Raw genomic sequence first — 20,788 nt, 5'->3', positions numbered from 1 at the left:
TAAGAGACAGGTGCCAGGGTCCCCCTCGGCAGCCGTTACACCCCCTTTGCGGTCAGTGCCATGTCCCTTCCGCAAGCACCTGCGCGGTTTTGCCGGCCCTCCTCGGTCCTGGAAGCTCCCCGGGACCCGTTGGCCTTCGGGGCCGTGGCTCCGGTCCGCGAGGCCGCGCAGGCTCCCGGCTGAGATCTCTTGGTTAGAGAGAGAAAAAACAGCCCCGGCAGTGCACCGGGTGCTTCAACAGAAGTAACTCGGAGCTTGGTAGAGCCTTCCGTTAATTGTTCAAAGGGGAGCGGGAAGAAGAGGCACGATGTTAGGGCGGTTGGAGGAAGGGGAAGGCTGCTGCATGTTCCTGGGGAGGGAAATCCAGCTAAATTTAATGTTTTATCTTTGGCGTTTTCCTTCCGAACAGCACCAGTTTGCTGAGAAACCAGAAGTTCTTCCCCTCCCCAATTAAAATAAATTTTCACAGGTTAAAAAATAAAAGAATGAAGAGGAATAGGCGATTTTCTTTTTCCTTTTTCCTGGAATAAATTAGTTATTACAGCGCTTCATGGCTTAACTCCATCTGACTTCCACAACGATTCACAAATTATTTTTTTTTTCCTTTTAGTTAAGCACATGGGTACATCTTGGCAGAAATTATCATAGTGTGGGATCTCAGAATCATGCCTTGCTTATTTTGCTCCTGGTACATTAGAGTCCCAGGAACCACACTGTATTATTAGCACAGAGGACGTGGAAGAGTATTATCAGAAAGCTTTGAATGATCTCTTCACTGGAAGGGAAGAGAAGAGTACGCTAGCTTGTTTCAGTTTGTTCTCTGAAATTTCTTTTAGGTCTTGATTGCATGTGTGGCGTGACCTTGATATTTGAGCATCCTAATATCCCTGATATGGACATCATTTAAATTGATAAAATGTTCTTTTAATAATTTAGTGAGAACTAAAATTCTCACTGAAGAGAGGGTTTCATTTAGGTTTTTTACTGCTTTTTTTCTCCTTTCTCTGAAGCTGGAATATAAAACTAAAGGGAAACTTCAAAAGCAGATTTGTCAAGTTGCTCTGGATCATTTTGAGAAGCAGTACACAACGGAACTGGGAGAAGCATGGGCCAGTGTCAGGTCTGTTGTTTTGGGGAGATGGTGGTGTGAGAGGAGAGGTTCTGTTATTTTTTTTAAGTGATTAATAAAATAACTTTGAAAACAGCCATGGACTGTTACAACTGCTTAAATTTATTTTCAGTTTAGAACTAGTGTAAAAGTGTTAAATAGCAGAAGACTAAAACTTGGAATTTTAGTTTTTTCCTTGACATGATTCCTTTGGATGTGATGAAGCTTCTGTTCTGTATGCATGTGCTCTCCTAGAAGACTGCAATCTTATGTGTTTGTTGACTGTTTTGTAAAAATGTGATCCAAAAAGCATCCCTTTATACTTAACAGCTTCTATTAGGGTTTTTTTTCCTACAGCTTTATAGTAGCTTGAGAGACTGAGACAAAGATTTTAGGAAACAGGTACATCCCCCGATTTCTTTCATTAGAAGAAGTTGAATATTGATGACTTGCACAAAAGGCTATCAATTTGGGCCTTGATCACACAGCTTCTAAAGAACTGGCTATGGTATTGATAGAAGACACCTTCCCTGCTCACTGGTGGTGGTTCATTGGAAAGCCAGCAGAAGAGCCCTTCTGGAGAAGTTCACTGCCTAGCTTACATACTTTTCAAGAGGAATTTGAACAAAAGCAATTGACTGACCTAAAGCGCATGAGGAGCGCATCCATGATCAGTGTCACGTTACTTTGAATGGAAAAGCATCTTATGTGATCAGTCTTAGAAACCGTGATTCCCCTGAATGCCCTCTAGTATAAAATCAGTGTCCCCATTGTTTTAAAAAAAACCCAACAAAACAAAACCAAAATGTATAGCATTAGTTTAAGTGAATCAACTTAAAAACTTTTAGGTTGGATCAGTGTGTTTCTCTTTTAGACAGTGAATGTTCCTGAGGAGTATTTTTTGAGGCTAAATGAAAAAATACTGAGAGGAATTCAAATGGAAAGTGGGGAAATTCCATATAAGAAAGGTCTGAAAAAGTGGACTGAAATATGAACAAGAATGCTCCTCCCATATAAACACTGTTTTTTGACTGCCTGCTAGAAATATCTATTGGTTAAAGTTGTTCTGGCACAATGTCTGCAGAATAGAAAAGAAAATTTAGAAAAGAACAGTTGTAAAAACTCCATTGTATGGTGTGAGCTGGAATAACCATTGCAAAACCAACGTGACTTTTTTTGTTGTGATATTTACAACTAATATTAATGTTGTCCTTTGTCCCTAAGGAAGAACTTTGGTCAGAAGGAGCGTTATGCTTCATCATTTATAAATTCTACAGTTGTTTGTTAAAGAATTAGAAAAAGTAGAGAACATCTTGTTTCAGAATAAGTGCTTTAAAGGCAACAACTAGAGAAAATGGTGGCTTGATTTCCTATTAAAATTATTTTCCTGCATACTTTTCTTAATCATACCTAATGTTCAAAGTAACTTTTCCTTTTTTTTAATCTAGAGATGTACTCACATACCCATTGTGCTGGCAGTACGCCATTCTGCTTAACAAGTTCAGCCCATCTGCTGAACTGGAGAACACCTTGCATGTGAAGGGATATCATCCTGCCTTTCCAGGAAGTTTACCCTATCTTCCTGCATCTTTTAAGTGTTACATCAGGAGAACCCCTGGGAGATTCCCTGCACAAAAACACCAGGCTGGTAAACTGAAAGAGTATTACCTGCTGAACGCTGCTTCACTGTTGCCAGTGTTGGCATTAGAAGTGAAAGATGGGGAAGACGTTTTGGATCTCTGTGCTGCACCAGGGGGTAAATCAGTAGCTACACTGCAGTGTGCCTCTCCAGGTAAAGCATCAAGGTGCTGTTAGAAGCTGATCCCTGTCTCTGTGCTTGAGCTTTTTCAGTTGTGCCTGTTTTGGTTTTAAGATTTGGGTTTGGGGTAAAAAAACAAACAGCAGTTTATATTCTAAGTAGTTCCGTGCCATTTAGTAAGATTTTATGGTCTGTTTACCTAAAAGAGGATGAAAAATGTGCTAATTATTTAAATATAGGTTACTGTAGACTGACAGACAAAAATGGAGTAGCTCATGTTTTTCTTTCTCTACTGGTTCCCTTTTTGTTACTGCTCAAGAAGTTACTTAAAATCAGGTAGATTTGTTGGCACAGGGTGATTAAGATCTGCAATCTTAATACTTGTAATTTTGTTTGGTTGTTTTGTTTTTTTTTTTTTTCCTTTTCCTCTGCTACTGCTCTGGCCAGTTCTATGCAAACAGTATAAGTAAATCTAAGTGTACTGATGTAAATCAGAGAATAACACATTTAAATGTGCAAGATCTAGGCAGAAGGAGAAAGCTTATGATGAAGAATTGTTCTGTATCAGTATTTAATAAGCTTTGTGGTTCAATCCACATGGTATTCCACAAGGGCATGAAAATAATCACAGTGTTTAGGAAGCAACAGCAAACAGCAGGTTGGTCTTTCCAGGCTAGGGAGTTAAGGCAAGCTGTGATTGTTGTTTCCAAGTGTCTGTATTAGCTTGGGTAGTAATTGTCTCAAAATGTTCCCAGCACCTTATGTTCTTACTGATGAGACCATTACTATAACCACCTGCACCTGTTGATTACAGCTGGTTCTCCCTTCCTCTTATAGAGGAATGAGGTGATGCCACTGAGGTAAATTAAATGTGGATTACCCTTTACAAAAAAATCTGCTTTTATTCTGTTGTTGCTTCTGAAGATACTCAACTGTTGCTGGGAACGTAAGATGTAAGGAAGTTGTCTTTAATATACATCAAAGAATGCTAAAATGTACCATATTGTGCTTGACAAACATGGTGTAGGACAACCTGTAGACACATGAAAATAAAATGTTATTAAATTAGAAAATGGGACTAAGGAAAAGATACTGTGCTGTGTTTCTGGTCTGGGTGCAAGCAGCAGCAGTGTTTCTTCTGAAGGGATAACTACTCTTGCTACATTGTTAAAATAAGTGCAACCAAAAGGTTTCTGTTGAAACACTTCTAGCTCAAATTTCAAATAGCTAGGGAGTTGGACTGCTTGGCTTAGGATACACAAAACTGATATTTATTTAAGAGGTAATTAATTAATAAGAGTAATGTACTTACTTTAGACAATGGCTCAAGGAGCCGAGAAAGACTTTCTTAGCACTGGTCTTTCGATATGGATTATGGTTAAAGTTTGTTTTACTATGGAAGTCTGTTGCTACAGAAAGTATTTGCTACTAAATATGGATTCCTCTGTAGGAGCATGTTGAAATTTACTTGGGTTTATAAAAGTTCAGCAGTGTTATAAAACATGCAATAACATAAGCACGAGGTGTATAGTCATGGCAAAATGGTAGAACTTCTGAAATTGGTGTAACTCCTTGTATTTGTAAAAAGCCAAGACTTTATTTTTCTAATTTTCTAAGGTCAGTTTCACTGTAATGAATATGATGATTTGAGGTCAAGATGGTTGAAACAGACAATAGAATCCTTCATCCCGGATCCTTTGATTAACTTAATAATGGTCTCTAAACTGGATGGTAGACACATTGGAGATCTTAAGCCTGAATTATATGACAAGGTAACATTATGTCTTATTAGCAAATGATATTTCTACATTCTGCTTCTTCTTCTTCCTGTGCTGCTTGCTTTTAAATTTTCTTTCTTTTTCTGGCCCCCACAAAAATATCTGATCTATCAAGGGGAACCAAGGTCATGTACAGGATTTCAGAGCCTCAGGAATTACTTTATGAAGCCTCTTGTGCATTTAATCATGTGTTAGATGATATTACCCACAGAGCCTTGGTAGTGAATTCTGAAGATCTTGCAGCAATGTTCTTTGCACAATGTGTAATTAGGAAGGGGGGGAAAAAGTGAGAGCTCATCGGGTAGAGGGTACTTTTGGAGCAGTAATTTCTTATCCCCCCCTTCTCCCTCCATAACTCCATAAAAACATCTCAAAATAGTAATTAGATCATTTCTGCTGCTAAAATGGAAAATAAAAAGGGTGTTCCAAGTGTATGCAAAAGTAAGTTGAGTGGATTTTTGGCACACAGTGTTCAGAAAGTGAGTATCTTTATTGTGAATTGTCTTATTTGCTCTTATTTATTTATTGCTTAGGTACTGGTTGATGCTCCTTGTTCAAATGACAGAAGTTGGCTATTCTCTTCCGATATTCAGCAAGCTACACTTAGGCTAATACAAAGGAAGGAGTTACCATATCTACAATTCCAGCTGCTAAGGTGAGAAGTGCAAAAGAAAGCTTTTAAAAGAGTTTTTCATAATTAATAAAAATTATATGGGGGCAAGATTTGTCACGTTTCATAATCAAAACCAGGTTTCACTATGTGAAAAGAAAGTGAAGAATATGTTGTTGCAATGCTGTTTGCAATAAACAGTTGATCTAGGTTAATGCGAATATGGAAATTTGTATGGGGTAATATAAGCTGTGAGGCATAGGTCATCTATGTATTGCTGTACAGTCCTCTTAACTCACTTGTTCACGTATATGTCCATTTTCAGATGACTCGGAACAGTCTGGTAAAACATCAAAATATTTTTGGTGGACACAGCTAGAACGGTTTCAGATATAGTCCTCAGTTGAAGCAAAAACATGTATAATTTTTAATAGTGCTTTTTTAACTGTCTGTGGAAGTAGTTTATAAACCTACCAAGTTGGGCATTCTTCCCCAACTCATTTTGTTGTTGTTCTTTCACAGAATTATCCTTTACAGTTCTTTATTGCAGACTTTTTGATAGCTGAGCTGTAAGTCAGGGCTTGTTATCAGCCATCACTTAGGTCATTAGTTAGTGCTGCTTGAGAATTTGCTTTCTGGGCTGTTAATATGAAAAGATTGAGTCCACTATTGTACTTTCTTACATGCTGCTGGAATTTAATAGCCATTTGACTATGTGTAGCAGAGAAAGATTACTGATCATAATTGATAGGGTAAAAAAAGTAAAAGAGTGCGGGTTGTGGTAGGAGAGAAAGGATTGTTTATTTATTTTTCAAGAACATCCACCTGTAATTCAAATCAAGGTTGTTGTGTATTAGATTTTTTTAATACCAACCATAGGCTAGTATTTGTGAAGCATTTCTAACTACAGTTTTTCTTGGGGGGGGGGGCGGCGGCAGGGAGTGTTTTCCCAATAATACTTTCTAGACTTGAGTGTTTTTTGCAGAGCAACAGTCATGCCTGAAGTCCATCTGTCAAAGAAAATTGAGGGAAGAATAACATATTATAAAAAAGAAAGTTTTCATGGAAAGTTCCCATTTCAGCAGTTCAGGATAGTTTTGGTTTTGCATGACTTCCAGTTGAAAAAGGCCTAGCAGAAGCCTATGATTTATAACAGAAATACAAGTATCTTATTGCAATAATGCATCATGTCACCCATTTCCTTTGAAGAAATCAATCACATCTAAAACACTGACCTGTTTCAGTTTTCCCTTTTCAATATTTGACATATAAAATCCAATTTGTGAACCTGTACCAAAAGAAAGCATATATATCATGAAGAGAACTTTGAGAATTTGCATAAATCACTCCAGATTGTAATCCTGAAGCAGAGAACTCATGACAGCAGAAACCTTGTTTTTAAAAAAACGAGACATTCCTGTCAGCCCAAATCAGATTTAATTGAATATTCCTAAATCAAGAAGAGAACTTTGCTTCTGCTGAAAGTATACTTTACTATAGCAACTGCAATAAAGATTAGAATTGTAAGGACAATATACTTTTGATATGTAAATCGAAGTAAAAGGACAGTAATTTCATTGCTCTACATAGATCTGAGTAGTTCTGTAGATTGACCAATCTATTGTTATGTGCACTGGATTTTTTTTTTTGTCTTTTAAAATATTTTGGAGCATATGAAATAAATGCTTAGGTTCAAGAGTTAGAGATTACAAGCGTTATAGTGTAAAATACTGGACGTGTACTTAGTAAATGGTATAGCTGTCCACTCTATTTTTATTGTACCTTTTGTCCGATCACTTTAGACAGAATTTCCACTACTAAAAACATCTCGGACGCCATGTGAAAGGGAAGAAGGAAATGATAAAAATGAGACCAGGAAAGGCTAACACGTTAATGCAAGTGCATTAGATGTTTGGCAGAATTAAAATTATGAAATGCTACCCTGTTCAAGCCTTTGTTTTATGGCTAGAGTCTACAAATAAAAATTTGGGTTTGAATCCCATCTCAGATTACTTCCAGTAATATTCAGAAAGGCTGAAGCTGTGTTGATCCAGCTGTACTGCATTTTACGTGAGTCAGCTCATGAAGAGCTACCTGTGGTTTATCTATTCAGATTACCTGGTGCTTTATGTTCATGGGCATTTCTCACCTTGGTTCCTGTATCTGTAAACCAAAAACAAGTATAAAGCTAGATGCCAGCAATTTTGTTGAGAGTAGTGTAAGAAATACTGTGTGATTTGAAGATGAAACTTAAAGTATAAGGACCAAGCATTATTTCAGTTTAGCAGTAGTATTAAGTATAAGGATAACACATGGGAAGAATGAAATGCAAAGGCTTATTGTGTTTCCATTTCTGTCAAGTCACATTTAGCCCAGACTTTGAGATCCCTCTTAATTAAGGAAATGCTTCACTTGTAATCTGTTTTTCCAGGTTTGGTTTTTTTTTTTTTTTTTTTTTTTTTAGTAGTAGATCTGCTTGGGTGGGGAAGCTGGGGACATCAGAAAGGAAGTGAAGGGAAGAAAAGTTTTTGCAAGATAGTGTCATTTATTAAGAATGTAGAGGTTTCAGAGAATGAAGATCTGGAAGAAATGTTGAAACTGATGCAGCAATCTTCCTATTCCAGTCTGAATAAAATATGAAATGTAAATAAATGGCATAAATGCTGAACAGCAAATTTTATAAGCAGTGAGGGCACCACTGATTTGAAAGAAATTAAGATTGTAATGATTGTTAATACCAAAATCAAAGCATCCCTGCTGTGTGCTATAATGCAAGAACACACTGCAAATCTTGTTATTATTTGGAGTGTTCATACAGAAAACAAATTGCAAAGTAAGGAAGGAATGTTCATTTCCTGATACTGAATGCTAGCGCAAAATGCAGTGGTTCCTCTAAGTGAATTTACCAATGTTATCAGTTTTCAGATAGAAATTAAATTTTGGGTTAAGCTCAAGTGCATAATACCTTAGTGGTGAAACTGTTATGGATGTTATAATTATTACTAGACCAGTTACTGCAGCTAGAAGAAACTGTGTTAAGGCTCAGCATAAATCCAACAGGATGAAATTTAGAAAATGCAGCAAAGGCATTCAGACTACTGTAACTCTTCTATACACAACATCTCTCAGCACCAATTGGTGTTTAATAGAGTTCTGGTCCACAGGAGCTCAGACTAACTTTAAAAAATACATACTGGTTGACTTTCCTTTTTCACCTCATTTTCTTCCTAGTAGTTAGCTACAATTGAGGCTCTGTGTGTATGTCTTAGATATTATGCAAAGTTAAGAGATTTGTGTGAATTCAGGATGCATAAGAAGTTTGAAGTGTGCTTTGGATTACTGGTGGCAAAATAAGCCATACACAACGCTCATTTTCCTAGCTTATCTCTTTCGAGTTGTATGTATTCTCATTTTCCAGAACTCAGGGTAAAGCATTAAACTTGGCTTGAGAAACCCAGAGAACCCTTTATTCTTCCTAGTTCATGAAATGTTTCAATCCCTGTTTTGTTTCTAAATACAATTTTAAAGGAAGTGTCTGGTTCTGTATAACATACGAATCCGCTCTTACAAACCCTATGCAAGTGGAGTGCAATAGTGAGATAAAATGAATGTTGCCCTCTGTACAAAGAATGTTTTTACTTTGGTTATCAGTCAGAATATGGTATTTGAAATTGCTGGTCTTTTTCAAGAAGAGGCTGCCAGAAGTTTTGAGGTTTTGGTGTTTTTTTTCTTATTGAATGAATAGTTGTGCACATGTTTTTATTTTGAAGGGAAAAAAGCAACCTCAACCCAAGTATCCTGAACCTATTTTTCTGAATTAAACGGTACTTAAACCATTAGTTAATGTCATATGTAAGTAACCAGATGTTGTGCAAGTGGCTTCATAAAGTTTGTGATCTGTGCTTGTCTTGCTGCTTCTGTCCCAGAGCAGTGACTGCTGCTGATGCAGCCATTTCCTATGGTGGTTTAGCAATCTACACACATGGGAAGTAAAATGAGATTGTCTGTTTCCCTCGAGTCATCAGGTAGAATTGACAACCTGAGTCTCTAAAGGCTAATCTATGTGCCACATGACCTGCTTTATTTTCTCTAGTTCCAGACCTTTGAAAATATATCTTAGAATAAATGTTAAAACTGTTGGTGAAAGTGTAGGACACAAACGTAACAAACCTTAAGTTACAAGCTGCTGTTTTCTCTGGTATGTGAAAATTAGTGATGTGGTTTCATAGAATGAATGTAGATTTACTTGTTGAAAAAGAGTCTTTTTCACATGGTGTGTAGTAAATACTGTGATTTACTGGAAAAATCCTGATAGTCTTCCTCCCGCATTCAGTGTCACCTCTAGTTTTCAGTGAAATGTAGAGTTTTCCACATGTACCTAGAAGAAGAATTGTGTGCTTTTAATTGGGGGGGTGGTGGTGATGGTGTTGGCAGTGAAGGCAAAAATTGTTTTTTATAAGTTATACCATCATATATTTAGCATATGGTACTATTACACCATTTCTGTTTTAAGACAAAAGCCTTTATAGTACATGGGCATGTAATGCTGAAGTAAAAAGGAAGATACTCAGAAATAGCTAGCTGTCCTATGCAGTGATTCAGTTTTCAGTTTTGTGATTTGCTACTGATGAAAAACATCTCAGCCTTTAGTGTTCATTGCAAAGGCAAGGAGAGCCAGTGTGTTGAACCTTTAAAAAAGTTTACCATTGTAGAAGTTGCTTGAGTTTTAGTTCAAGCATTAAAAGGGTGGTAGGGCTGAATGTCACAGCAGAAGGAGAAGCACAAGGGAGTCCCTCCAGAAATATGTCAACTCTCTTGTGCCACAGATTTCTGTTTCAGCATGTGCTGGAAGGAGCTCCCTGGGTGAAGTTCAGGCGTGTTTTGGAGTGACCACAGGGGATTCTGAACTGTGGTACCAGAGGGGGAAGCAATTTTCTGTGGAGAAGGGAAACAAGTCACATAGGAAAGTGGAGAAAATAATGATGAGAATTGTTTCATCACACTGTTCTTCAGCTCTTTCCCTAGAATTTTTCTCTTTGCTCCCCTGTAGCTGCCCATTTAATCCACTCGTTACCTATAACCATCTAGTCAATTAGCTCCACTGGGAATTTTTTAGAATTGCAACTGCTGGACCAGCAAATCTATTGTGGGTTGTGTGATGATTCCTTCGTTAACCACCTCCTATCTTAGAAAAGCTGCATACTTTATATAGTGTGGTGGCCCTGGGCTCCAAATTGGGTGTGCTGCCCAGTGTGTCTTGCTGTGCAAACTGTTTTCCTTCTCTGTGCATCCTTGACCCTCCAGATGAAAACAGTTAGGTAGCAGCTGACTGGACAAGGAGACTTTGTTTTTTGTTCTAATTTTGTATGCTTTAAATGTGGCATGTTTGTGCTGTGCCACTCCCCAAAACACTGTTGATTATGTTGCTGGTGGTATGAGTCATTTCACTGGGTGTTTTAGACTCGTGGTTGGTTTGAATTTCTTCACAAAGAGTGAGTGCTATGGCCACTGTTGTCTTCCATCAGAGATGTTAAAATAAATAGTTCCTGATTTTATGTACTGCCTGGTTCCTTAAGCTGATGGCAGTGCCCTGTGAGTAACTCTCAGATCAAATCCCTAATGATATGTTGCAAAACAGTTAAATGAATTAACAAATAACTGCATGAATAAACAAATAAGCTACCCAGCAGCTAGTCATTTGTTTTGAGATCACAGGTTTAAATTGACACAAATTTTGCTTTAAATCCACCTTCAGTCCTTTTTGTATGTAAGCTGCAAGGAAAAACACTAAAGCTGTGTGGCAAAGTCTGTAGTGGGCTTCAAAGGTCTTTTGTTCTCCTTTCTGTAGCTGAGATGGTTCTGCTTGGGCTATATATGTTGTTCTTCTTGTAAATAGTAAGAAAGTTTAAGCTGGGAAGAGGGATGGACCTCTAAGAAGGTAATTCTGGGATGACTAAAATGACAGAAGGATTGAAGGTTTGTAGCAGTAGACTACTTCTGGCTGCTGGAGTAGACTACTTCTGGCTGCTGGAGTCTAGCCAGCTAGAAACAGCCTTGCTATTATTAGTGATACAGGGCCTGCAGAAACCCAGTGTGTGAGTGTGCAGGGCGCTGCAACACTGAGAGTGAAAGCAAAATTCTTAAGCATTGTTTTGGCACTTGCAGCTCTTAAACCTGTCAATGGGATAAACCAATCTGTTACCATTGCAAGGGTGCTGCGGTTCTAGTATGGCAAAGGACGTCTCATAGCCCTGTGTTAACTAGACAAGTATTTTGGAAGCTGCCATGCATTAGAGAAGACTCAATAATGTTAAACTGAAGGTTCATTTTTTTCTTTAGAAGAATTTAAATTTGTTTGCTATGGAAATGTTATTTATCAGAATTTTCAGGACACACTTTGGCTAGAGCAGAACAGGGTGGGTTTTTTGAATTTGTGTGTTTGGTGGTTTGGGGTGTTTTGTGGTGGCTGTGTCTACTTTTATTTCAAGTTCAATCTAATGCTGAAAAAAAGCAGTTCACTTCATGTTTGTACTGTTGCTACCGTGTTATTCTGAACTGAAATTCTCTCTACAGTAGCAAAGCTTACTTTGAGAGGAGTAGAGGGAGTACCTGCTAGGAATATGGATAGAATACTTGAACTAGTGTCTTTGTCTTCTGTGCACCTCTGTCACCGCCCATCAGGAAGTATTAAAAAAATTGTTTTGGCAGAGGAGGAATTTCGTTATCATTTTGACTTGGTTTTGAGAAATAAAAGCAAAACCTTTAACATGCAGGCCTTATTGCCACAACGTATCTGGACTCCTTCCAAGAGGAAGAAGGAAATGTGTGATATCTTCAGTAATATCTTCATGTCTGTGTTTGCCACTGTCCCGCATGTTGTCCTTGCATCTAAATTGGAGAGAGGGATTTGATGGATGGACAACCCAGTGCATAAGGAATTGGCTGGATGCTGGCACTCAAAAGAATTCTGGTCAGAGGCTCAATGTTCAAGTGGAGAGCAGTGACAAGTGCTGTTCCTCAGGGGCTGTTGTAGGGACTGGCGCTGTTCAGCATCTTTGTTGGCGACGTGGACAGTGGGACTGAGTGCACCCTCAGCAGTTTGCCAACAACACCAGGCTGTGTGGTGTGGTCAACACACTGGAGAGAAGGGATGTTCCATCCAGAGGGACCTGGACAGGCTGGAGAGGTGGGCCTGTGCAAACCTCATGGAGTTCAAGAAGGCTGAGTGCAAGGTCTGCACATGGGTCGAGGCAATCCCAAGCACAAATACAGGCTGGGTGATGAGTGGATTGAGAGCAGCCCTGCGGAGAAGGACTTGGGGGTATTAGAAGATGGAAAAGTAAACATGACCCAGCAATGTGCACTCACAGCACAGAAAGCCAACTGTGTCCTGAGCTGCATCAGAAGTGTGGCCAGCAGGTTGAAGGAGGGGATTCTTCCCCTCTGCTCTGGTGACACCCCACCTGGAGTTCTGTGTCCAGCTCTGGGGCCCCAACACAAGCAGGACATGGGCCTGCTTGGGTGGGTCCAGAGGAGGTCACTAAGATGCTCATGGGGCTGAAGCCCCTCCCCTGTGAGGACAGGCTGAGAGAGTTGGGGTTGTTCAGCCTGGGGAAGAGAAGGCTCCGGGGAGACCTTATAGTGGCCTTCCAGTACTGAAAGGGGCTACAGGAAAGGTGGGGAGGGACTCCTGATCAGGGGGTATGGGGATAGGATGAGGGGTAATGGTTTTAAACAGGAAGAGGGTAGATTTAGATTAGAGATAAGCAAGAAATTCTTTCCCGTGAGGGTGGTGAGGCACTGGCAGAGGTTGCCCAGAGCAGCTGTGGCTGCCCCCTCCCTGGCAGTGTTCCAGGCCAGGCTGGACGGGGCTTTGAGCAACCTGGGCTAGTGGAAGGTGTCCCTGCCCATGGCAGGGGGTGGAACTGGATGGTCTTTAAGGTCCCTTCCAAACCAAACCATTCTGTAATTTAGTTAATAAAAAGAATAGCGTTGAGGATAAAAGTAAAATTGTCTTGAGATGTTTTGTTGATTGAATAGTTTATAGAAGGGTTAGCAGCTTTTATTCTGACCAGACATTATCTTGCATATTGAGCAGAAATACATCCCAGTTGCCAAAAGATGGCACTATTGAAGTGTTGTATTATTTTAAAATGGCTCTAAAATATATGTAATGGTTTTACTTTAATACTGAAAATGGTTGAATGATTAACATAATTAATGCTGACGCTTCTAATGGCATGCAACATAAACCCAAGCACAGGAGTAGGCTGGACATGCAGGTGCTAGCTATGGAATGAAATATGTATTTATTGTCTGCCTATTTTTAAAAGGATGTTTGAGATGCCAAGACTTTTAGAATGAACAAAATGTCAGCCTTTCATTTGTAATTTTCTGTAAGTGTGAAAAATCCTCTTTTTGGGTTCTGGCTAGCCACATTTTAGTTGCATGTAAGAGTTTTTTGGGTTTGAAATTATTGTGTGACTCTAGACTGGTCTTTTTTTCCCTGAGATAATAAATAATAATACTGCTCTGGTTTCCCTAATTTACTGTTAGCATTTTTTCCATTGTTAGATTTAAAGTAATTTTTGAGAAATAAACTAGATAAAACTTGACTATATTATGACATTAGGAACAATAACCTCACACTTGTGAAGTGGTATAGTATGATAACAGGCAACATAAAAGCTTTATTACACACATCAGCTGTTGACAGTGGTGGTGATACTTTAGGGTCTTGACTGCAAGTACTAAGGGGTTGTCATGTTACTAAAGCAGAAATGGTTGTAGGGAAAGGTGAACAAGTCATGCGGTTCTAGGAAAGGTTTCCTGTGCATTTAATGTGTGTCCTTATGTTTATCCATATGAAGCTTGAGACTTTGCAGTTATTCGTGCCTATAACATGTAAAATTCATTATAGTAAATGTATATACCTGAATTTAAAATTATGAAAATATGTATCACTAGATCTATATTTAAACTGAAAGTTGTAGTTCTTCAATAAACATGAAGGTCATCTGTACCACTAAGAGAATAGTAATTGCAGATTAATTACCTTTAATGTATTTTATTTTTAAACAATGTATTATAATAAAAGGAAGGTGAAAAAATATTTTTCAGGGTCTTTTACCCTGGTATTCTTTTTGATCATTCTAGAATTTGGAGCCCATTTTTAGGACTTAAAAAATTAAAAGTTTAGCATTTTTAAGAGTACCTTATAACAGGCACCAAATTCCTTCAACTCAGAGTTGAGCTTTAAGGAAGGATTTGGAGGATAATCGAGATGGAACGTAAGCGGAATCTTACATTCTTAGATGGTGGAGTCATAGTAGCAGTGGTGAGTTCTGCTAGATGCCTGTTAAGTTATGCCCCAGCTCAGACCTGTCCCTTGGATAAGCTTGTTTCCCTCCATTGGTTATAGAGGAGGACTAGTTTCTTAAATTTATCTGAACAAATTCTCTTATGAGTGAATTGTCTGTCATGCTGATGATGAGGGGTGTCAGACTCTCTGGATCTGCTTAGTCCAGCATAGCATCACCCTGTGACTTTGAGCCCAGCACTTCCTCACTTTGAATTTTGCAGCTCAGTGCAGGTTTATCAAAAGCCAAGCACGGCTTAATCAGGGATGGCTGCCGGTTGGCTTTGAACACAGACTGAAACAACTGTTGCTGAACTTGACAAGGTGGATAGATACATTGATTAACCTTGCAGGGTAAACCAATCCTCCTTAGATATTTTAATTCATGATTTAGCTTCAGAATAAAGGTAACTGCACTGAGCAGACTGACCTTTTTGGGTCATGGGCCGGTGAAGATTCCTAAGCTAAGGAGGTTTAGAGTCAGGGGTGTTTTGATGTGAGGTTTTCAGGATTTTGTTCAGAAGCCCATGCTGCACTTTCCTCTGAATCACTGCCCCAGTGATTCAGCTGTAGGAGCATGGTGCTTTTAAAACTGTTGTCTTGAATGGTTGTTACTTTACATATGGTAAGGAAAGTACTCTTAACAAGTGCCCAGGCTTTTAACCCTGTAAGCTGTAGTTCTGTCTACTTTTTGGTGTTTACATTCTACCTTTTCCACTTTTACATGGTAAAAATATTTTCTCACTTGTTTGAATGTTCATGTAGTATCTGTCTTATAGGTAGGACAGAAGTTGCTGTTATCTACTTCTATCAGGTGTGCTAAAAGTACATCTTGATTGTCATGCAAAAATATTTTTGCATTTCCAAGCCAGCTAGCTGCCCTCTAGTGGCTTGGCATTCACATATGCATGGAGAAGGTGTAGCTGGAGGGGACAATTCTATGAAAATGAGTAAAGTAGGTGGTTTCTAATAATACTGTGAAGATCAGCTTAACTTTGAGAGCCCATTTAGACTTCAGCTCTGTTCTCTTTTGAGTTCTAATATGAAAGCTAAAAACCAAGCAACTATTACATGGGGGGGAGGGGGGGGGAATGCTTTTATGTTTTCCAGAACCAGTATGAGGCCGAGAAGCTGAGATCACACATCTGGGTGCACTGTGGTTGCGCAGACAGGCCAGAGAGCAGCAGCATAAGCCCTGCCCTTTTAAGTGGGCAGCTGCAAACAAGGAAGGTAGCTGGTGTGACAGTGGAGACAGCCTAGGACCTCGAGGCCAGTACTGGTGCTTTTGTAGCCTGCTGAAGAGTGTTTGTGTGTTAGGATGAATAGGGGAGGGAAGATGAGTGTCTGGAACTGAGCAATTCAAATACATGCTGGTAACTGCAGAATTTTAGAAAGTAAGATCTGGAAGGGCTGTTAGGATGACACCTGCTCTGTTTTACTGTCTCAAGGTAAGTGTCATCCTGTATCAACCTGTGTCTAAAGCATTCTTAAACATTTGTGTAGGCTCCCAAAAGCTACTCAGAGGTCTGAGATAAGCTTATAGTTTTATGACAGCTTTAGCTAATTTTGGAAGTATCCTAGAATGAGTCCATTAGACTCAGTTAAATTGAAAGTATTCAGACTAAGTACTCTGTAACCTGTTTTTTCCTTGTAACAGGCTGAACTTGAACTGCTCACTCACATACGCTAAATGTGCTAGCCATCTGCTCACCCTCCATCTTTTCACTGAAGACTGATACAACAAAGGCATTAAACACTGATTTTCCTTTGAGCATCTTCAGTTGAGAGCTCTGCTCTTTTACACTAACTAAAATTGGAGTAGTATAGACTCCAGTAAAATATGTACTTGGCTTTCTGATTAATGTAACCAAGACTCATAATAAAAATGAGCAAGATAATGTGTACACTCCCCAGAGAAACAGATTGGGTATAATATGCAGGAGTTTTCACCTGGGAAAGTGAGCACAGTTGTATTATCTCTCTCTGAAGCTGTAATTTGTCCTGGTGTTTCCATATTATTTCAAACAGGACTTTCAGACTAGCTTTGATCTGTGGTCTGCTTTGATCTCGCTTGTGATGAGCCTTTTCTTTATTGATTCTTTTCCTGAAAAGGTCCAATTCTGTTAAAAGAACTTATCTTTTTCCCCTTGTATTTTCTTCTTTCCTTTCTCAACTTTTTTTTTTTTTTTTTTCAGATATCACCCTTAGAAAGTCCTCAGTGTGTCTCTGGAGTAATTGCTCTTTCAGTGGCATTGTGTTTGTTTATCTGGGCTTGGAATCAGGCTCACTGCATTTGGGGGCTGCTCACCTCACGCGGTTTGAGGATAGGGGGTGTTTTTATTTTTCCCCTGTAGATGTTTTTTCTTTTTTAGGAGTTAATGCAGTATTGTCAGTAATATCTTCCAATCTAAGATTATTCAGTGTCTTTCCATACAGCAATACTGTGTGTGTCACCGTGCTCCATAAATCCATGCTTCCAGTATCTGTCCTGCCCTCAAGCACCTGCTAAATTCCCAATGACACACTTGCAGTCCCCTGAACGCTTGCCTTGTCTCTGATATTCACAACCTGAGTAACAGCATTCACCTGTTCAGATTCTCTTGCTTTTAAACAAAAGAAATTCTGATTAGGGAACAGTTGTATTTTAATATGGTATTTGCTTCAGCCCAGTTATATCTGTTTTCCAGAAACAATGAGGTGATCTGTTCGAATACTAGCTTACAGCTCAGTCTTTGAGCCATTATGTCCCAGAAGACTCCAAAGTGTATGATTAAAAGGGATTATTTTAAGAGAGCATTTTAATAGCAAATGAACCTTTAGCGTCGCTTCCTCTTTCAGTTATACGGTGGTACCAGATTTGAAGAGTGCTCTTCTGTGGTGCAAGATTTGAGATTTTTCTTACTCTCTTAATTTGCAGTAGGTAAATATAGATTACATATCTCATTTCTATACTCTCATAGGGTATATTTTATCTGTCCAAAAAGAGGACCTTGCAGATCTGATTTAATGGAAAGTAATCTGTTTAAACTGGGTTTCAGTGGGAAAGTGAAAAAGCGCCTCTGTTCTGTCCATTCACCAGTAGTCATGAAGCTTTCAGGATACTTGAAATCTTAAGCCACCATTTTACCTTTGTTCAGTCAACATTTGTCAGCAGGTTAATAGGTGAAGGGAACATAAACAGAAAATCCAATAAGTCATATTTCCTTAGGAAAACAGGTTGAAAAATAGTGGCTCAGTGAAACCCCTGAGTCCTCTCACCTGCCAAATATATTGCAGAATTTGCAGAAATGTTTGTAAAATTACAGCCCAGTAATTAGTTCAGGCTATTACTGCAACTGTACATTCTGATATTTGTTCATGCAAGCAGCTAGCTAAGTGTCTAACTAGCACTTTTGATGTGGTGTAACCCATTTTGTATGCACAGTTGCAGCATTTTCACAGTTGTGCTGTGCATATAAATTCTTGAAATATGTTCTGCAACTCTGAATGGATGCTGCTTTCTGCTTGTCATTGTCGTGTAAAAAATACCTTCAGTAACTGAGAATACATTAATAAATGAGGAAGCAAAAACATGTTGCTGGTAGTTTCCTGAACTGTCAATTATAATACTGTTAAGACATTTTCATGATGATATTTTTCTCATATTTATGTATACCTACTTACAACTCTAGACTTATAAGTCTATATATGTTCCTCCACCCCCAGTATGTCACTTCTTCTGTTGAGTTTTTGTTTGTTTCTTTATTTGTAGGTCTGCTATTAAAGCATTGCGTCCTGGTGGATCGTTGGTCTATTCTACGTGCACGCTCTCAAAGGCAGAAAACAGCGATGTAATAAATCTCATTCTAAACTCCTGCAGTAATGTTATGCCTGTAGACATAACTGAAATGGCCAAAGCTGTTTCTCAGGAATTCACTTTCCTCAGTGGTATGCAACAGCATGAACTTCTGGTTCTCCCAGAGAAAGGGAGAGCATGGGGTCCAATGTATGTAGCTAAATTAAAGAAAATATAGTCCATCTGATGCCTGTTAGTATTTTATAAAGGATATGTGATAAATTAATATTTATTTCTAATATAGTATGTGTATATGAACATGTCCAATGCAACTGAATCTAGAGCATTGCAATTTTGTATCAACTGCTGCCTAATAAAAGGAAGATAGACAATTTAGCTGAAAATACTGAATGTGTCTTCTAATGTGAGTTGGGGGCCTCTGTGAAGTCAAGGGCTCTTTGTATTATTATCAAAGTAATGCTCTTATATGGGTTTGTATCCTAGAATAGAGGCCTAGAATAGAGGTGGGGTTTTGCACTGTTTTTTGGTTTTGTTTTTTTAATTACTAATTCGGTTTAAATACATTATGTTTTCAAATGAATGGTTTCAATGGTCTGAAGTCATGGAAATCTTGCATTCTTTCTCAAACACATCTAGAAATCTGTTTTCTTGTAAGAACTGATTTGTATGCAGAGTCTGTCATCTTAAGCTGTGACTATTCCAAGCAACTGGCAAAACAAGTTTCATATTTGCTAAGTTTTTTCCTGGTTAAAAACTGCCTTTTGTTTACAGTCGCAAACGTTATCGGCTATATTGACACCAGCTTTTTCTTTTTTTATATTTTTCATCTTACAAAAATATAAATTGAAGGAGTAAATTATGTTGAAATATCCTTAAAACTGTAGATTTAGATATGTTTAGCTTTGGTACTCATTTTGTGGCATAATGCGGTATATCCAGCAGTCTCCAGAGAACACATTTGAAAAAGAAGCATAATGATTAATGACCACAGTAATAGCACAGTATTCAAAGAGTTTTGTTACGTAATTACAGTCATGACGAGCAAAACAGACAATCTGGATAAGTGGCTTATCCACCGAGTTAAGAAATGTTGCATGAATTCGTGATGTTGTATCTGTGGTGTCTAAGGAAAGAGTTCCAGTGAGAACATGTACTGATGATGTTTTCAGGTTCCCTTAATTCTGCTACACAATGCTGTGGGTTAATGTATAGACATACGTGCACATACATACACGGTCATGTCTATGCACATGCAAACTGTGTCTCCCTATGTACTGCCTGTGGGCTAGGTGTGGAAACTTCTTTTCCAGCAATTATACCTATGAGTGGATCATGTAACGGTGTATATGTTAGGTCAAATCCTTGTCCTGAAGGAGAACATAGCCCTTTCATCCCTCTCAAGCAAAGAGAGGTTCTTTCCCTGACTGAAGCTTATAATTGTCTTTAAGGAATGGGGTTTTGAAGAAGAGACTTTTTTTTTTTTTTTCTGGTAGATAAATTGCTTGTGTGGAAGTGTGTGTGTGTACATTTATATATTTCATATATTTTATGTGTACATCTCTGTATATGTAATTATAAGTTTTTTGCAAGCACAAACATGACAATACAGATTTGATTTTTTTCTGAAGACTGAAGAATATCAATTTGTAAGCACTGGAAAAACTACCAAATTGATGATTCTGCACCTCGTTAACAAAGGCAAGAATAAAGTTGATTGCCCGAGGCCTTCTGTAAGGAGCTTCATGTAACCATGCTGGAAATGCACTAGTTGTACATTAAATTCTCTGGTGATTCTGTTGCTGTGAGCTCAGAAATACAACTGTGACTGAACTGCCTTTTGTCTCTGAAAAATTCAGTTGGCTTTTCACTGCCTTTATTCTCTGCTCACCTTGTTACACTGATGAGCCTCGACTCTGCATTCACCCCCGTTCTCTGTCAGTAACACCCACGGTCATGCAGCACTCAACATTTGTCTCTGCTCTGAGCGTTGTGGCTGCTGGGAAGATCCTGTCTATAGAATCTAGAGCAGTAAGAAGGCAGAGTTCAGAAACACAGCACCTGAACTGAAGAAAATCTTAGTGGCCTGAAAGCAGATGCTGATTGTGAGCTGTATCTTTGGTTCTTCAGGCACCTGTGACTAAGAGGAAGATGGGTTGCGCAGGTTTTTTGCTGCTGCATCTTTTGCTGGAGGAAATAAACGCATAAGGTACTCTGCCTCTTTGGTGCGTGAGCTTCCACGGTTATCCTTTCACCTCCTTTGTGATGAAAAATGTTTGAGGTGCCCCTGTAGTATTACATTGTCAGCAGTGTCTCTGAAAACTTAAGAGGATATAAAGCGTATGCAACTTGAGGCACAGAAGTTACTAATGTATGCAGATG

At 38.7% G+C, this 20,788-nt stretch overlaps 1 protein-coding gene across 1 annotated transcript; it reads left to right on the top strand.

The window, feature by feature from the left end:
• The first annotated feature begins 589 nt into the window (after positions 1-589).
• NSUN3 (NOP2/Sun RNA methyltransferase family member 3) lies at positions 590-20,244 on the top strand. Its single transcript, XM_026854604.1, has 6 exons — positions 590-776; positions 1,009-1,120; positions 2,557-2,900; positions 4,485-4,639; positions 5,179-5,300; positions 18,365-20,244. Exons 1-6 carry the CDS (start codon positions 764-766, stop codon positions 18,624-18,626), a joined length of 1,008 nt encoding a protein of 335 aa, XP_026710405.1. The 5' UTR covers positions 590-763; the 3' UTR covers positions 18,627-20,244.
• Positions 20,245-20,788: the final 544 nt, after the last annotated feature.

This window comes from Athene cunicularia (genome assembly GCF_003259725.1).
Source record: "Athene cunicularia isolate RWA chromosome 1 unlocalized genomic scaffold, athCun1 chr1_part1, whole genome shotgun sequence".
NCBI classification, from domain to species: Eukaryota; Metazoa; Chordata; class Aves; order Strigiformes; family Strigidae; genus Athene; species Athene cunicularia.
Note: the sequence above shows the minus strand (reverse complement) of the source record. Positions and strands in the feature narration are given on the sequence as shown.

Excerpts from the sequence above, each read along its gene's own strand:
- NSUN3 (XM_026854604.1), top strand. Across the intron at positions 2,901-4,484 it reads ACTGCAGTGTGCCTCTCCAG|GTCAGTTTCACTGTAATGAA; the intron begins GTAAAGCATCAA and ends TAATTTTCTAAG. Across the intron at positions 5,301-18,364 it reads CTACAATTCCAGCTGCTAAG|GTCTGCTATTAAAGCATTGC; the intron begins GTGAGAAGTGCA and ends CTTTATTTGTAG.